This window comes from Piliocolobus tephrosceles, chromosome 5, assembly GCF_002776525.5.
Source record: "Piliocolobus tephrosceles isolate RC106 chromosome 5, ASM277652v3, whole genome shotgun sequence".
NCBI lineage: Eukaryota > Metazoa > Chordata > Mammalia > Primates > Cercopithecidae > Piliocolobus > Piliocolobus tephrosceles.
The window spans coordinates 101,723,216-101,740,800 of NC_045438.1; the positions used below are offsets into that span (position 1 = coordinate 101,723,216).

The window sequence follows — 17,585 nt, forward strand, 5'->3', positions numbered from 1 at the left end:
CATCAGAGAAATGCAAATCAAAACCACAATGAGATACCATCTCACACTAGTTAGAATGGCAATCATTACAAAGTCAGGAAACGACAGGTGCTGGAGAGGATGTGGAGAAATAGGAACACTTTTACACTGTTGGTGGGACTGTAAACTAGTTCAACCATTATGGAAAACAGTATGGCGATTCCTCAAGGATCTAGAACTAGAAGTACCATGTGACCCAGCCATCCCATTACTGGGTATATACCCAAAGGATTATAAATCATGCTGCTATAAAGACACATGCACACATATGTTCATTGCGGCACTATTCACCATAGGAAAGACTTGGAATCAACCCAGATGTCCATCAGTGACAGACTGGATTAAGAAAATGTGGCACATATACACCATGGAATACTATGCAGCCATAAAAAAGGATGAGTTTGTGTCCTTTGTAGGGACATGGAGGCAGCTGGAAACCATCATTCTCAGCAAACTATTGCAAGAACAGAAAACCAAATACCGCATGTTCTCACTCATAGGTGGGAATTGAACAATGAGATCACTTGGACTCAGGAAAGGGAACATCACACACCGGGGCCTATTATGGTGGGGGGGAGGGGGGAGGGATTGCATTGGGAGTTATACCTGATGTAAATGACGAGTTGATGGGTGCTGACGAGTTGATGGGTGCAGCACATCAACATGGCACAAGTATACATACGTAACAAACCTGCATGTTGTGCACATGTACCCCAGAACTTAAAGTATAATAAAAAAAAATCATTATATGGATACATGTAAAACACGGATGTAACTTGGTACATTATTCTAAGTGAAAGAAACCAGATACAAAATGTTGTATGGTTACATTTATATGAAACATCCAAGATCAGTAAATGAGACTAGCCCTTGACAGGGAATGGGTAAAGGGGACATGGGAGTGATTCCTTAATGTGTACAAGGTTTCCTTTTGGAGTGATGTAAATGTCTTGAAATAAGACAGAGGTGATGGTTACACAACACTGTGACTATATTAAATGCCACCGAATTGTACACATTAAAATTGTTAACGGTTAATTTGTGTTACATAAAATCTGTTACACTCAAAATTTGTTATCCCCGCCCTCCCCAACAATATTACATTTTAGGACACAGTTACCTCTATGTGTCATATTAGGTAACATCTATGCCTTTGAATCTTCTACTTTGGTGGTGCTGTCAACAAACGTTTTGATTTCCTACCTATTAGACCATTGGCAGCATACTTAGTGTTCCACAGTATTTTTTTCTATGATTAATTCCAGTGAATACAGCAAATGGCATGTTCTCTAATTCAATTGGAAAAAAATCCAAAACTATATTTTATACCACCAAGTTGACACTGAAAACTATGTTTGAGATTGTATTTCTCTTTGCTTGTAAAACATAAACAGTATAGCAAACCAGCATCATAATAAATGGTATTCTAATGTTATAAGTTTGTACTACTATTTTGTTTGAAGTCTTAACTTACACTTCATTTTGAATATTTTGCAAATTCATGGGAAAGAGATGAAATGTAGAAATATTAGGTCTGCATCTACTGCTTGGGTTCCCATCCAGTCACTACCATGTACAAGTCATGCAACTTTGGCTAAGTTATTTCACCTTTCTATAACCTCAATATTTCTTTTATAAAATGGGAATGACAAAGTATTTACTTCATGAGATTGTATTGATGATTAAATGAGTTAACATTCATAAAGCAATTAGTGCCTTACACAGATAATAATTGCTATACACATGTTTATTAAGTAAAAATATAAATAAATTACTATGGTCTATCTATAAACATTCTGTGGGAAAAACAAACAAACAAAACTTTTCATTTCCAAGAGCCATTTCCAATATAGTCTATCCATCTATGAAGGTCTCCTTTCAATTTTTAGATGAGTTCTTGGGCTTACAGGCAGTGGTCCTGGAAGAATCATAATTTCAATAAAGTATTAGTAACAAACCTGTTGCTATGAACTCAAAAACATAAACAGGCAACTACAAGGTGGGAGAGAAGTTAGACAAAGAAAAAAGAGGCTAACTTCATAGAAGCAGAGTTTCCATTTTATAGTTCAAGGAAAGACACAATTTTTTTTAAACAGAGACAGGATCTCACTGTGTTGCTCAGGCTGGTTGTAAACTCCCAGCCCCAAGTGATCCTCCCACTTCCACCTTCGAAAGTGCTGGGATTACAAGTGTGAGCCACTATGCCCAGCCAGGAAAGACATGTTAATGTGATGAATTTAAATGAACAGTATTACAGAATACTAAGTAACTGAATAGCAGAGTCACCATATCAACTTGGATTTTTTTGCTCTAGGTTAGAACCATCAATAATAGTGCGTGCATTTTAAGTAAAGCCATATGTTTCCAAAAGGCCCTGCTTCCACATAAGAATAAGCTTGAAATTTGTTTTCTTCTTGACCAAGGAATTCTTTTCTGTATCCAAGATATATTAATACCTCACATACAAAAATATGTAAAATACAGTTAAACCCTTTGATGCTTTAGTATGTTATCTGATAGGGTTGCACCAGATATATTGAAATATCATTTACTATTTACCTGAAATCCAAATTTAAGTGGGCATTCTGCATTTCATCTGGCAACCCTATGTATTTGGCTGCAGGATCTTTATAAACATTTGGCATAATAGAACTAAAGATTTATACAAGCTGATGGTTAACATGTCTCTGAAAGAATGTGAAATCAACTGTTACTTTGACTCCACTAACCCTAACAAAAGCTTGTTTAGGTCAGCAATGTTAGCACAAAGCACAAAATCTGGCTCTCCTGATCTGCAAATTGAGTATATTATTTCCCTAATATTGGACTTATAATTCCAGACACAAGTTACAATCAATATTAAATATGGCATCTCTGATGTTATAATGGGAAGCATTATAACACAACAAGAGGTATCTTTGGAAGCACTAGCAATAAAGATCAGTAAAATTATTGAGGAAATAAACTGCAATGAAAGCAAGTTCTCTGTAAGACATACTGTTGAGAGACAATTCTTCATGCGTCCCTTGCATTTCTGAAAGGTTTGTGAGCAGAAACCCTGACTGTCTTTGTTACAGACTATCTTTTCAAGGATGTTCATATTAGGGAAAAGCCTGGGAAAATGGAGATATGTCTCCCTTTGGAGCAAAGAACAGGTTACAGCATCGGTGGATAAACCTTGCTATCTATTATAAAATATTTTGGATCCCTAAGCACAGAGTTTTTCTCCTGTATTGCAATCCACTAGTGTGAGCCTGGCCTTTTTTATGTTGGGCCGGGGAAAATCTGGGCTCAAAGAAAGAGAACATATTATAATATTACCATTAATAAGGTCCTTTGTCTCATGTTTTCTGCTGCTATACATGAATCAATCTATGATAGACTAACTTGCTGGCATATAATTAGGAGGGCAAAATCTCAAGATTCTTTACAGTTCTGGACACATAAAATTCAGGATGATTTCAGATTTTTTTTTTTTGCTTTTTATATAAGTTGTCCCACTTGATCATTCCATTTTAGTTCGAAATGACAAAAACATTATTCACTTATCATAAATATATTTTATCTTTTTAATTAGCATGGGGCACCTGTAACTATTCACACACAATAGTCTCTATGATGTAGCGCGAATGTGTACGGCATATGACTACAGAAGCTCAACAAGTTTGGATGCCTTGATTCGCCAAAAATTTGAAAACCTGAACTCGCTGGATCTGAATATTAAATAATATGGTTGAACCGGTATAAAACCAATTTATTAAATTGTTCTTTTCAAGTATGGATTTACATTTCCTCTTTTTAGTCCAACTCTTTGCTTCATAATTTGCTTTCACACCAATAAGGAGAGATTTCGTATCAAGGTTTATTTCTGCGACTTAGTTCAATTGTGCTGCTTGTGAATTCGTTATCAGGCAGCCTATATACTTTATTGTAGCTAAGTCTGTCCCTGTACAAACATTGAATGACCTTTAGGCTACTTCAGTTCCTGTAGGCTTAGCACTGTATTCTCAGAAGAACAAGATACTTTATTAGCAAAGTTCCTCCTGAATTGCATAAATGGGAGCGAGATAACACAATATGCTACCATGGCCACAGTTTTTGTGATACATGGCAGGGAAGGGCAAGGCTTATTCCTGCTTGAGTAACATTAGGACATTCTCTTATTTTGTCTTTATTATCCTTCCATGATTCATTTAGGAATTAAAATAGGCCCTATCCTGGTATCTGGAATGGGGTGAGAAAAGGGAAGCTCTAGGTAAAATTCCAAAGTTTATCTTTGGTATTCTAGTTTTCCACAAACCTGATTTTCATCTTGGTCCCCTTTCTTTGTCCTTTCTTCTCAAAGTTGTGTTCACCAGCTGCTCTTTTAAGTTTACCTTCTTGTTCCTATTCCACCCAGAACAGCTTCTTTCCCATTGAATATCAAGCTATAAAGTTGCATCTAATCCTTGCAACCATTCTCTTCCCAGAACTTCCATTCAGGTGACACAAACAGAACAATTTAATGGAACTATAATATTTTTCTCTAGTAACACATAGTTTAAAAAAAAATGCCCTGTCTGCTTGTGGGAACTAAATAAAAACACAAAAATTAAAAAAAAAAAAAGAAAAGAAAAGAAAAGAAAAAACAAAATAAAAAAAAAAAGAAAAAAATACCCTGAAGATTACCTTTCCCAAGTAAAACTATTTCTTGCTACTGGCCTATACTTCTACTGGTCACTAAAAATAACTTTCAAACAGACTTTTATTTTGTGGAAGAGGTATCAACTCTCCTCTTAGTTTTATAATGTAGGGGTTGGCAAACTACAGCCTGAGAACCAAATCTGGCCCAACACCTGTTTTTGTAAATAAAACTTTATTGAAACACAGCCACATTCACCTATTCATATACCATCCATGGTGGCTTTCATGTTACAACAGAGTTGAGTAGTTAAGGCAAAAATGTGTGGCTCCCGAAGCCCAAAATGTTTACCATTTGGTCCTTAACAGAAAAAGCTGATTCTTGTTCTACAGCATAGAAAATTGGGTCGCTGGTTGTGTATTCTGACATACTTTCCAAGAAAACTTTGCCTGAGGTATTGGTATGCATTCACCTCACCTCTCTATGAGGTGGACTGGCTTTCAAGTCTTGTCAGAGTCCTAAATTTCCAAAAAAAGAATGTCAGTGAGATCCTTTAATGCTTATCAACGTCACTTTAATTTACCCTGAAAACTGGCTACCTTTCTGATACTATTACCATAATTCATTGTTATTCAAAATCTTGGTAATGAGAAATGATGTTCATGAAAATTGCCGAAAAAAATACATTCCATTCATTATGTTATTCATTCTAAATTGCTACATTAAGATGATGCCAGACCATTAGTAAGTTGAATACAGTGATTACGCTATTTCATCCATTGTAGAATCCTTTTTATTTAGCCCTTTAGAGAAGGTGATTGATCTTTAATAAAGAACTTCTAAGAAAAAGTCCTATAAAATAACAGTATTTGATATATGGATCCTATTTGCTACAATATAGCAAAAATAATGAAACAAAACAAAACACACAGGGAGAAAATTACCACCACCAAAAATTGCTTTTTTGAAAAGACAAATAAAATAACAAAGGTCTGGTAAGACAATTCAAGAAAAAAAGAGTGAAGGCACAAACAACTAGAAACTAGAATAAAATCAGGAATGAAACTAGAAAACATTAGATATTGTAGATATTAAAAAGATAATTGAAGGATACTATGAACTACTTGATGTCTATAAATTAAAAAAACTTAGAATGGGTAAACTCCTCGAAAAATGTAATTTACCAAAACTGATTGAAAAAAACTGTAGTATCCTCCAATACTGTGTCATCTTAATCTAATCACTGGGAAATATAATACAAACCCAAACTGAAGAATAGTTCACAAACTTACTGGCCAATACTCTTCAAAAAAGTCAAGGTCATGCAGATAAGGAATTAGTCCAGATTAAATGAGTAAAGGAACATGAAAACTGAATTCAATGTGAACCTGAATTTGATCTTGGAAAAATTTGTTATGCAAAACATTAGTAAGATGATTGGTAAAACTTAAATATGGGCCATACATTAAATATCAGTATTGTATCAATATAAAATTTTCTAAAGTAGATCAGTGTACTGGTTAACTAAGAGAATGTCCTTATTCTTAGGATATATATGCTGAAGTACTTAATCATAAAAGAATACTATGTCTATAAATATCATATTGCTCAGGAAAAACAATGTAAGTATATATGTATGCGTATTTACATGTGTATCTACCTACAAAAAAGAGGCAAGGATAAAGCAAATGTGCCAAAATGCTGCTTAGTGATTCTGATGAAAATTATATAGAAGTACTCTGCATTATCTTTTTTTTTTTTTTTGAGATGGAGTTTCGCTCTTGTTGCCCAGGCTGGAGTGCAGTGGTGTGATCTCAGCTCACTGCAACCTCCACCTCCACCACCTGCCTCAGCCTTCCAAGTAGCTGGGACTACAGGCACTCGCCACCATACCTGGATACTTTTTGTGTTTTTAGTAGAGATGGGGTTTCACCATGTTGGCCAGGCTGGTCTTGAACTGCTGACCTCAGGTGATCCACCTGCTTTGGCCTCCGAAAGTGCCGGGATTACAGGTGTGAGCCACCACTCCCAGCCAACTTTTTAAAGTCTTCTGTAAGTTTCTGATTATACTTTAGAAGCTTTACAGTTTTGCCTTTCACATTTAAATCTTCAATCCACTTGGAACTGAATTTTATTTAATTTTTACCACATGGATACCCAATTGTCTCAAACATCATTTATTGAAAAATCTCACTGATCCAGATATGTTATGTCCAAAAATGGCTATGTCCATGTCTGGCCTTTCTCTTAGTTTCCTTCTATTCTAAAATTAAGACCTCCAGTTCATTAAAAAACAATATAAAGTCAATGAAAACAATAAACCATGAATGAGAGAGGCTCTATTAGTAAAAACACATAACAAAGGACACAGAAAAGTATTAGAAATAAAGAAGAAAAAAGTAACCTTATTAGAAATGGGCAAAAGATTAGAATAGGCACTTCATATGGGGCAAACCTGCATAACCAATAATCACACAAAGCAGTGCTCAACCACATGGGTAATCAGATAAATGCAAATTAGGCCTCAATAATATACCAATTCACATCCATCAGTTTGGCAAAGTTTAAAAAGCTTGCCAGTATCAAGAGTCGGAGAGTATGTGGAGTAACAAACTGTGCTGGTGGGAGTAAAAATTGGTACAACTCTGAAAACTGTCACATTAGCTAGTAAAATTGAAGTTATGCATACCCTATGACTCAGCAATTTCCCTCACAGGTAAGTATTTCAGATAAACTGGTATGCCAGGACATATATACAAGAATGTTCATAGCAGTTTGGTTTGTAATAGCTACTGCAAGTTAGAAGTAATCCAAGTATCTATCAACAGTAGAATGGATAAACAAATGTGGGTATATTCAAATGGAGATATATTACAGCAATGATAATGAACAATCTACAGGTACTGTCAAAAAAGATGGATTAATCTTCTAATGTCTTGATTGAAAAAGCAAGATACAGAAGAACATTACTGTACAATTTCATCTATATAGAATTCAATAACAGGTGGAAACAACCTCTACTATTTCACATGCATACATAGGTGATAAAACTAAAAGAGAAGTAAGGGAACTCGTCACAACAAAAGACAGGATAGTGATTACTTCTAAGTATTAGGAAGGGTATAGTAAGTGGAAAAGACACAGAGAAAACATCTGTAGTATTAAGAGTATTCTACTTCTCGATCTGGATAATAACTGAAAGCGTGTATGCTTTTAATTATTTGATAAAATGTGTGTATTTCATGCATTTTCTGACTTTGAGTATATGTTATGTTTTATAATTAAGAAAATTTTTTTTAAAACGGAAAAGAAATTAATGATGTTTGGAGGAACTCCTAGCATGTAAGGTAAAATCAGGGTGCATGCAGAGTATATAAGGAAAAAAGATGGAAAGATAGTTATTTAACACGTAAAATCTCTTTAGATGCTATACAATAAAACTGCATAGAAATTCCTGCATAATGTCCATACTAGGTCTACAGCAAACATATATGTGTAATGTGTGGACTGCTCCCTCCACCCTGCCAAGTTTATAATACACATTCCTTTATTAGGTCAGTGATAGAAGAAGGGAAGGAAAAGGAGAAGAGGAAGACTAAGTTTGAGATAGTTCTCTGGTTCCTGATTCCTGTCCCTAATGAGGCTTGGCTATTAATTCCTATTCTTTGGTTCCAGGGGCTATTCTGTATCATATATTTTCCGATTTTACTTACTTTTAGGTGGTTTTGCTTAGTAGCAGGGATTGTGATTGAAACAGGTCATATGCTTAACTGTATTGTTCCATTTCATTATTAATTTTGGAAGTCAAACAATAACATTATGATAAATGTCTTCTGATTTATCAATATATAGGTAAAAATCAGGTTTGTGTTCATAAAAATTTTCTAAAGGTAAATAATACTCATTAAAATGCTCTAAAATCACTTCTCTTTAACTTACCCTCAAAGTATGGTGCTCTTGTGCTAATAATATTCTTAGTTCTTCGTGTAGTGTTATAACTTCCAGAAACTGTCCCCATAAAGCCATCAAAAGTGAGCAAAGTTGTGCAAGATTCATATTGATAAGTTCTGCCAGTTCATCAGGATTCTCTATTTTCTGAAATGAAAAGAAAAAAAATTTCACTGTTTCCCGAGATTTAATGTAACATACTTAAATATGTTATTGAGATTATTAATACAAAGGCAAATTTGTGATTTAAAAAAAGAAATGTGCATTTGTATGTGCATGGACATGTGTGTAGAGAGAGAAAGATCAATTGACAATGGTTTTTCAATTACCTGATAGTTACTGAAGCCATTTTCAACAACTTAACCAATATTTCAATATCTAAGATGTCTTGTTAACTGAAATAATGTCAATTGTAAACTAAAATGACAAATTAGGATGCTATAGAGAATGATCAACTTCTAACATCAAAATACTGGGAATTTTAAACATAGTATTCAAATAATGATGAGTTATAATTTTTTTGAAAGATAATATATTCTTAAGATTTTTCTTCAACCAGCTAAGAAAAATACTTAAAATATCTATGACTCCTTAGAAAAAATTGAGATACTTTCTGAAGTAGTCCTTTTCTCTCACTCCTATGTTCTTAGATTCTACTTCACTTGTGAGTAATCCTTTCACAGAGTTGTCAAACACTTATTTTTTTTTCATTTCTAACAATTCACTCACTTGGTATTTACTGAACACATTTTAAATGCTAATGGCCTAGATTCTAGAGATACAAAGATTAATATGAGAAGTTCACGGTCTAGTGAGGAGAGAAAAGCAGGTAAACAAACTATTATAAAATACTGTTATTAGGACATGATCGGAAGATGGCCGAATAGGAATAGCTCCGGTCTGCAGCTCCCAGTGACACCAAGGCAGGAGGTGGGTGATTTCTGCATTTCCAACTGAGGTACCCAGTTCATCTCATTGGGACTGGTTAGGCAGTGAGTCCAACCCACAGAGGGTGAGTAGAAGTAGGATGGGGCGTTGCTTCACCTGGGAAGTACCAGAAGCCAGGGAACCTCCCTCCCCCAGCCAAGGAAAGCCATGAGGGCTGTGCTATCCAGCCAGATCACTAGGCTTTTCTCACAGTTTTTGCAATCTGCAGATCAGGAGGTTCCCTCATATGCCTACACCACCAGGACCCTGGGTTACAAGCACAAAAGTGGGCAGTTGTTTGGGCAGACACTGAGCTAGCTGAAGGAGTTTTTTTCATACCCCAGTGGTGCCTGGAACCCCAGCAAGACAGAACCGTTCACTCCCCTGCAAAGGAGGCTGAAGCCAGGGATCCAGGTGGTCTCGCTCAGCGGGTCCCACTCCCACCGAGCCCAGCAACCTAGGAATCAATGGCTTGAAATTCTCGCTGCCAGCAGAGCAGTCCGAAGTCGACTGGGGAAGATCAAGTTTGGTAAGGGAGGGGCGTCTGCCATTACTAAGGCTTTAGTAGGTGGTTTTCCACTGACAGTGCTAAGGAGGCTGGAAGGTTTAGACTGGGTAGAACTCATCACAGTGCGGCAAAGCAGCTGCAGCCAGACTACTTCTTTAGATTCCTCCTCACTGAGCAGGGCATCATTGAAGAAAGGGTAACAGCCCCAGTCAGGGGCTTACAGATAAACTCCCATCTCCCTGGGAGAGAGCCCCTGGGGGAAGGGACAGCTGTGGGTGCAGCTTCAGCGGATTTAATCGTTCCTGCCTGCTAGCTCTGAAGAGAGCAGCTGATCCTGACAAGAGGGATTCTCCAAGCACAGTGCACCAGCTCTGAAAGTGACAGGGAGAATGGAACCAAGATGGAAAACACACTTCAGGATATTATCCAGGAGAACTTCCCTAACCTAGCATGACAGGCCAATATTCAAACTCAGGAAATACAGAGAACACCACTAAGATTCTCCTCAGGAAGAGCAATCCCAAGAACACATAATCTTCAGATTCTCCAAGGTTGAAATCAAGGAAAAAATGCTAAGGGCAGTCAGAGAGAAAGATCAGGTTACCTACAAAGGGAAGCCCATCAGAATAATAGCAGAGCTCTCTGCAGAAACCCTACAAGCCAGAAGAGAGTGGGGGCCAATAGTCAACATTATCAAAAGAAAAGCATTTTCAACCCAGAATTTCATATCCAACCAAAAAGCTTCTAAGTGAAGGAAAAATAAAATCCTTTACAGACAAGGAAATGCTGAGGGATTTTGTCATCAGGCCTGCCTTACAAGAGCTCCTGAAGGAAGCAATAAATATGTAAAGGAAAACCAGTACCAGCCACTGTAAAAACACACGAAAATATAAAGACCAATGACACTATGAAGAAACTGTATTGACTAATGGGCAAAATAACCAGCTAGTATCATGATGACAAGATCAAATTAATAGGTAACAATATTAAACTTACATGTAAATAGACTAAATGCTCCAATTAAAAATACAGACTGGCAAATTGGATAAAGAATCAAGACCCATCGGTGGGCTGTATTCAGGAGACCCATCTCATGTACAAAGACACATATAGGCTCAAAATAAAGGGATGGAGGAATATTCACCAAGCAAGTGGAAAGCAAAAAGAAAAAAAAAAAAAGAAAAAAAAGCAGGGGACGCAATCCTAGTCTCTGATAAAACAGATTGTAAACCAACAAAGATGAAAAAAAAGATAAAGAAGGGCATAAAAGTAAAGGGATCAATTCAACAAGAGCTAACTATCCAAAATATATATGCATCCAATACAGGAGAACCCAGATTCATAAAGCAAGTTATTAGAAACCTACAAAGAGACTTAGACTCCCACACAATAATAGTAGGAGTCTTTAACATCCCACTGTCATTATTAGACAGATCAACAAGGCAGGCAATTAACAAGGACATTCAGGACTTGAACTCAGCTCTGGACCAGGTGGACCTAGTAGACATCTACAGAACTCTTCACCCCAAATGAATAGAATATACATTCTTCTCAGTGCCACATAGCACTAAAATCGATTACATAATTGGAAGTAAAATACCCCTCAGCAACTGCAAAAGAATGGAAATCATAATAAACAGTCTCTCTGACCACAGTGCAATCAAATTATAACTCAGGATTAAGAAACTCACTCAAAGCTGCAGAACTACGTGGAAACTGAACAACCTGCTCCTGAATGACTACTGGGTAAACAACGAAATTAAGGTAGAAATAAAGAAGTTCTTTGAAACCAATGAGAACAAAGAGACAATGTACCAGAATTTCTGGGACACAGCTAAAGCAGTGTTAACAGCGAAATTGACAGCACTAAATGCCCACATCAGAAAGTTGAAAAGATCTAAAATCGACACCATAACATCACAATTAAAAGAATTATAGAAGCAAGAGCAAACAAATTCAAAAGCTAGCAGAAGACAAGAAATAACTAAAATCAGAGCAGAACTGAAGGAGACAGAGACATGAAAAACCTTAAAAAAAAAAAAAATCAGTGAATCCGGGAACTGGTGTTTTTGAAAAGATTAACAAAATAGGTAGACCACTAGCCAGACTAATAAAGAAGAAGAAACAAACAGACACAAAAAATGATAAAGGGGATATCACTACTGACCCCACAGAAATACAAAGTAACATCAGAGAATACTACAAACACCTCTACACAAACAAACTAGAAAATTTGGAAGAAATGGATAAATTCCTGGACACATACACCCTCCGAAGAGTAAACCAGGAAGATGCTGAATCCCTGAATAGGCCAATAACAAGGTCTGAAATTGAGGCAGTAATTAATAGCTACCAACCAAAAAAACTCCAGGACCAGACGGATTCACAGCCAAATTCTACCAGAGGTACAAAGAGGGGCTAGTACTGAATTCCTTCTGAAACTATTCCAAACAATGGAAAAGTAGGGACTCCTGCCTAACTCATTTTATGAGACCAGCATCATCCTGATACCAAAACCTGGCACAGACACAACAAAAAAAGAAAATTTCAGGCCAATATCTCTGATGAACATCGATGAGAAAATCCTCAATAAAATACTGGCAAACCTAATCCAGCAGCACATCAAAAAGATTATCCACCACGATCAAGTCGGCTTCATCCCTGGGATGCAAGGCTGGTTCAACATATGCAAATCAATAAATGTAATCCATAAACCACATGATTATCTCAATAGATGCAGAAAAGGCCTTTGCTAAAATTTAACATCACTTCATGTTAAAAACTCTCAATAAAGTAGGTACTGATGGAACATATCTCAAAATAAGTAAACAAGCAAACTATATTTTGCCACCACATTGATGCTGAACATGACTATGTAACTTGCTATGTCCAGTGGAATGTCAGTGGATATAGCGCTAGCAGAGATTGTAAATGTGTTTGTATTATTTACTTGGCCTTTTGTGTGCCTGCCATCTGCTGTGAGAAGAACATGACCCAGTTGGCTGCTATTCCAGAATGAAGAGATACATAGAAAGGATACAAACCCAACTCTCAGACTGAAGCCAAACCAGCCCAGCTGACCCCAGACCATTGAGCAAGCAAAATGAATGTTTGTTGCAAGCAATTGACATTTCAAGTTGTTTGGCAATGTCATCATGGCAATAGCTGACAGATAGAGGAGGTCATGAAATAATCAGGCCAAGAGATAATGTTTTACACCAAGGTAATAGTAGTGGAGATGATTACAAAATGATCAGACTCTGGATATGTGCTAAAGGCAGAACTGACAGGATTTGCTGATGGATTGAATGTGGAATATTGGGGAGGGGGAGCATCTTTCAAGGACAACTCAATCGTTTTTGGCTTGAGCGACTGGAAGGAGCTGCCAAGAAATGAAATAGAAAAGGCTGAAGATGGGGCAGTTTAGGGGGAGGAGAAATATAAAAATTCAGCTTGGGCATGCCTCTAAAAAAAAAAAAAAAAAATACTGGCAAACCTAATCCAGCAGCACATCAAAAAGATTATCCACCACGATCAAGTCGGCTTCATCCCTGGGATGCAAGGCTGGTTCAACATATGCAAATCAATAAATGTAATCCATAAACCACATGATTATCTCAATAGATGCAGAAAAGGCCTTTGCTAAAATTTAACATCCCTTCATGTTAAAAACTTTCAATAAAGTAGGTACTGATGGAACATATCTCAAAATAATAAGAGCTATTTATGACAAACCTACAACCAATATCATACTGAATGGACAAAAGGGGGAAGCATTCCCTGTGAAAACCAGCACAAGACAAGAATGCCCTCTCTCACACCTCCTATTCAACATAGTACTGGAAGTTCTGGCCAGGGCAATCAGGCAAGAGAAAGAAATAAAAGGTATTCAAATAGAAGAGAGGAAGTCACATTGTCTCTGTTTGCAGATGACATAATTATCTATTTAGAAAACCCCATCGTCTCAGCCCAAAATCTCCTTAAGCTGATAAGCAGCTTCAGCAAAGTTTCAGGATACAAAATCAATGTGCAAATATCACAAGCATTCCTATACACCAATAATAGACAGACAGCCAAGTCATGAGTGAATTCCCATTCACGATTGCTACAAAGAGAATAAAAAACCTAGGAATGCAACTTACAGGGGATGTGAAGGACCTCTTCAAGGAGAACTAGAAACCACTGCTCAAGGAAATAAGAGGACACAAACAAATGGAAAAACATTCCATGCTCATGGATAGGAGGAATCAATATTCTGTCTATACTGCCCAAAGTAATTTATAGATTCAATGCTATTCCCATCAAGCCACCATTGACTTTCTTCACAGAATTAGAAAAAACTACTTTAAATTTCATATGGAAACAAAAAAGAGCCCGTATAGCCAAGATAATCCTAAACAAAAAGAACAAAGCTGGAGGCATAACACCACCAGACTTCAAACTATACTACAAGTCTACAGTAACCAAAACAGTATGTTACTGGTAACAAAACAGATACATAGACCAATGGAACAGAACAGAGGCCTCAGAAATATCACCACACATCTACAACCATCTGATCTTTGACAAATGTGACCAAAAAAAAAAAAAAAAAAAAAAAAAAAAGCAATGGGGAAAGGATTCCCTATTTAATATATGGTGTTGGGAAAATTGGCTAGCCATACGCAGAAAACTGAGACTGGACCCCTTCCTTACACCTTGTACAAAATTAACTCAAGATGGATTAAAGACTTAAATGTAAGACCTAAAACCATAAAAACCCTACAAGAAAACCTAGGCAATGCCATTCGGGACATAGGCATGATGGGCAAAGACTTCATGACTAAAACACCAAAAGCAATGGCAACAAAAGCCAAAATTGACAAATGGCATCTAATTAAACTAAAGAGCTTCTGCACGGCAAAAGAAACTCTCATCAGAGTGAACAGACAACCTACAGAATGGGAGAAAATTTTTGCAATCTATCCATCAGACAAAGGGCTCATATACAGAATATACAAGGAACTTAAACAAATTTACAAGAAAAAAACAACCCCACTGAAAAGTGGATGAAGGATATGAACAGACACTTCTCAAAAGAAGACATTTATGCGGCCAACAAACATACGAAAAAAAAGCTTATCATCACTGGTCATTAGAGAAATGCAAATCAAAACCACAATGAGATACCATCTCACACCAGTTAGAAAGGCGGTCATTAAAAAGTCAGGAAACAACCAATGCTGGAGAGGATGTGGAAAAATAGAAAGGCTTTTAAACTACTGGTGGGAGTGTAAATTAGTTCAACCATTGTGGAAGACAGTGTAGCGATTCCTCAAGGATCTAGAACCAGAAATATCACTTGACCCCGCAATTCCATTACTGGGTATATACCCAAACGATTATAAATCGTGCTACTGTAAAGATACATGCATACGTATGTTTACTGCAGCACTATTCACAATAGTGAAGACCTGTAACCAACCCAAATGCCCATCAATGATAGAGTGGGTAAAGCAAATGTGGCACACATATACCATAGAATACTATGCGGCCATAAAAAAGGATGAGTTCATGTCCTTTGCAGGAACATGGATAAAGCTGGAAACCATCATTCTCAGCAAACTGACACAGGAACAGAAAAACCAAACACCGCATGTTCTCACTCATAAGTGGGAGTTGAACAATGAGAACACATGGACACAGAGCGGGGAACATCACACACCAGGGCCTGTCAGAGATTGAGGGGCTAGGGGAGAGATAGCATTAGGAAAAATACCTAATGTAGATGTCAGGTTGCTGGGTGCGGCAAACCACCATGGCAGGTGTATACCTATGTAACGAACCTGCACTTTCTGCACATGTATCCCAGAATTTAAAGTATAATTAAAACAAAATAAAATAAAAATAAATTTCTGTGTGTGTGTATGTGCGTGCATATCCCCAAAGACTGCTTATCACATATGATACTGCTACTCTCAGTTTATTTTTATTTCTTTTTAAAGTCTGCAGTTCAGCAGGCTTTTCTTCCCCCACTCATATCACACTTTCATTTATCTTACCTAACTCAGAGAAGACGCTAAACAAAAATTAAACAAAATTAGTAAGAAGGGGAGGAATTATGATCATGTCCTATTCACTTTTGTGACGCTAGTTACTGGTACATAGTAGTAACTCAATAAATATTTACTGAGTGAATAAATGAGTGAATGAGAAGTTATAGTTTTCAGATAAAAAAAACTTACAGAATTAAATGGGCCGGGCGCGGTGGCTCAAGCCTGTAATCCCAGCACTTTGGGAGGCCGAGACGGGCGGATCACGAGGTCAGGAGTTCGAGACCATCCTGGCTAACACGGTGAAACCCCGTCTCTACTAAAAAATACAAAAAAGCTAGCCGGGCGAGGTGGCTGGCGCCTGTAGTCCCAGCTACTTGGGAGGCTGAGGCAGGAGAATGGCGTAAACCCGGGAGGCGGAGCTTGCAGTGAGCTGAGATCTGGCCACTGCACTCCAGCCCGAGGGACAGAGCGAGACTCCATCTCAAAAAAAAAAAAAAAAAGAATTTATTAAAAACATTTATATGTTTACAGAATTTATGGAAAATATTTACATTTCTATGAAAAAGAGCTCCCATAATTTATGGAAAAGGTTTATAAATACCAGAAGCTGGAATGGAAGCTAAGAGTCAAGATATAATGAATAAAGATTCATCAACATATAAGGAATTTCCTGCTGTTTTTTCCCGAGATGGTTTTACAAATGTAGCACAAATGAAGCTAACAAGTTTTTCATGTCTCTTTTAAGAATATGGACTTTAAAATATAAGCTGAAATTTGCAGTATTATTGTCCCCAAGGAGAGTCTTAATGGAGTTTAGAAAAAGAAGAGTTGGATAAGTAACTGAGAGTAATTAAATAGTATTATATAAGATATGAAACACTTCACTTAGCATGGTCTATACAAAAGTAGAAACAATTTTCTGGCCTTTCACCCAGGCTAATAAATAAATAAATAAATAAAGTACACAACTCTCTTTTTATTTTTCCTGAGAGCAGGGTTATCTAGGTACCTAGTACTTATTAATTTTATTCCCTAGGGATCATGATACCGCGGTTCTGAAAAACTTTAGTACTCTCATTGTTGGAAAAGCATCCATGAAGCATAGATAAATTATTTCTCTGGTTTTCATAAATCTCTTGCAATAAATACCTAAAAAAATATATAATTTTTTATATTAAAAAAGGAAATTAGGGCCGGGCGCGGTGGCTCAAGCCTGTAATCCCAGCACTTTGGGAGGCCGAGACGGGCGGATCACGAGGTCAGAAGATCGAGACTATCCTGGCTAACAGGGTGAAACCCCGTCTCTACTAAAAAATACAAAAAACTAGCCGGGCGAGGTGGCGGGCGCCTGTAGTCCCAGCTACTCTGGAGGCTGAGGCAGGAGAATGGCGTAAACCCAGGAGGCGGAGCTCGCAGTGAGCTGAGATCCAGCCACTGCACTCCAGCCTGGGCAACAGAGCAAGGCTCCGTCTCAAAAAAAAAAAAAAAAAAAAAAGGAAATTAGAATTAAGTTTGGCATGATCTTTTA

At 37.1% G+C, this 17,585-nt stretch overlaps 1 protein-coding gene across 10 annotated transcripts in view; it reads right to left on the reverse strand.

Moving 5' to 3' along the window:
* FAM135A (family with sequence similarity 135 member A) overlaps nucleotides 1–17,585 on the reverse strand; it is a 152,699-nt gene that overhangs the window by 58,605 nt on the left and 76,509 nt on the right. For all 10 annotated transcript variants that reach the window (XM_026446739.1, XM_026446748.1, XM_026446743.1 and 7 more), the window contains one exon: nucleotides 8,579–8,734. In XM_026446739.1, the coding sequence (XP_026302524.1) occupies nucleotides 8,579–8,734 (156 nt within the window). The remainder of the gene's footprint in view (nucleotides 1–8,578; nucleotides 8,735–17,585) is intronic.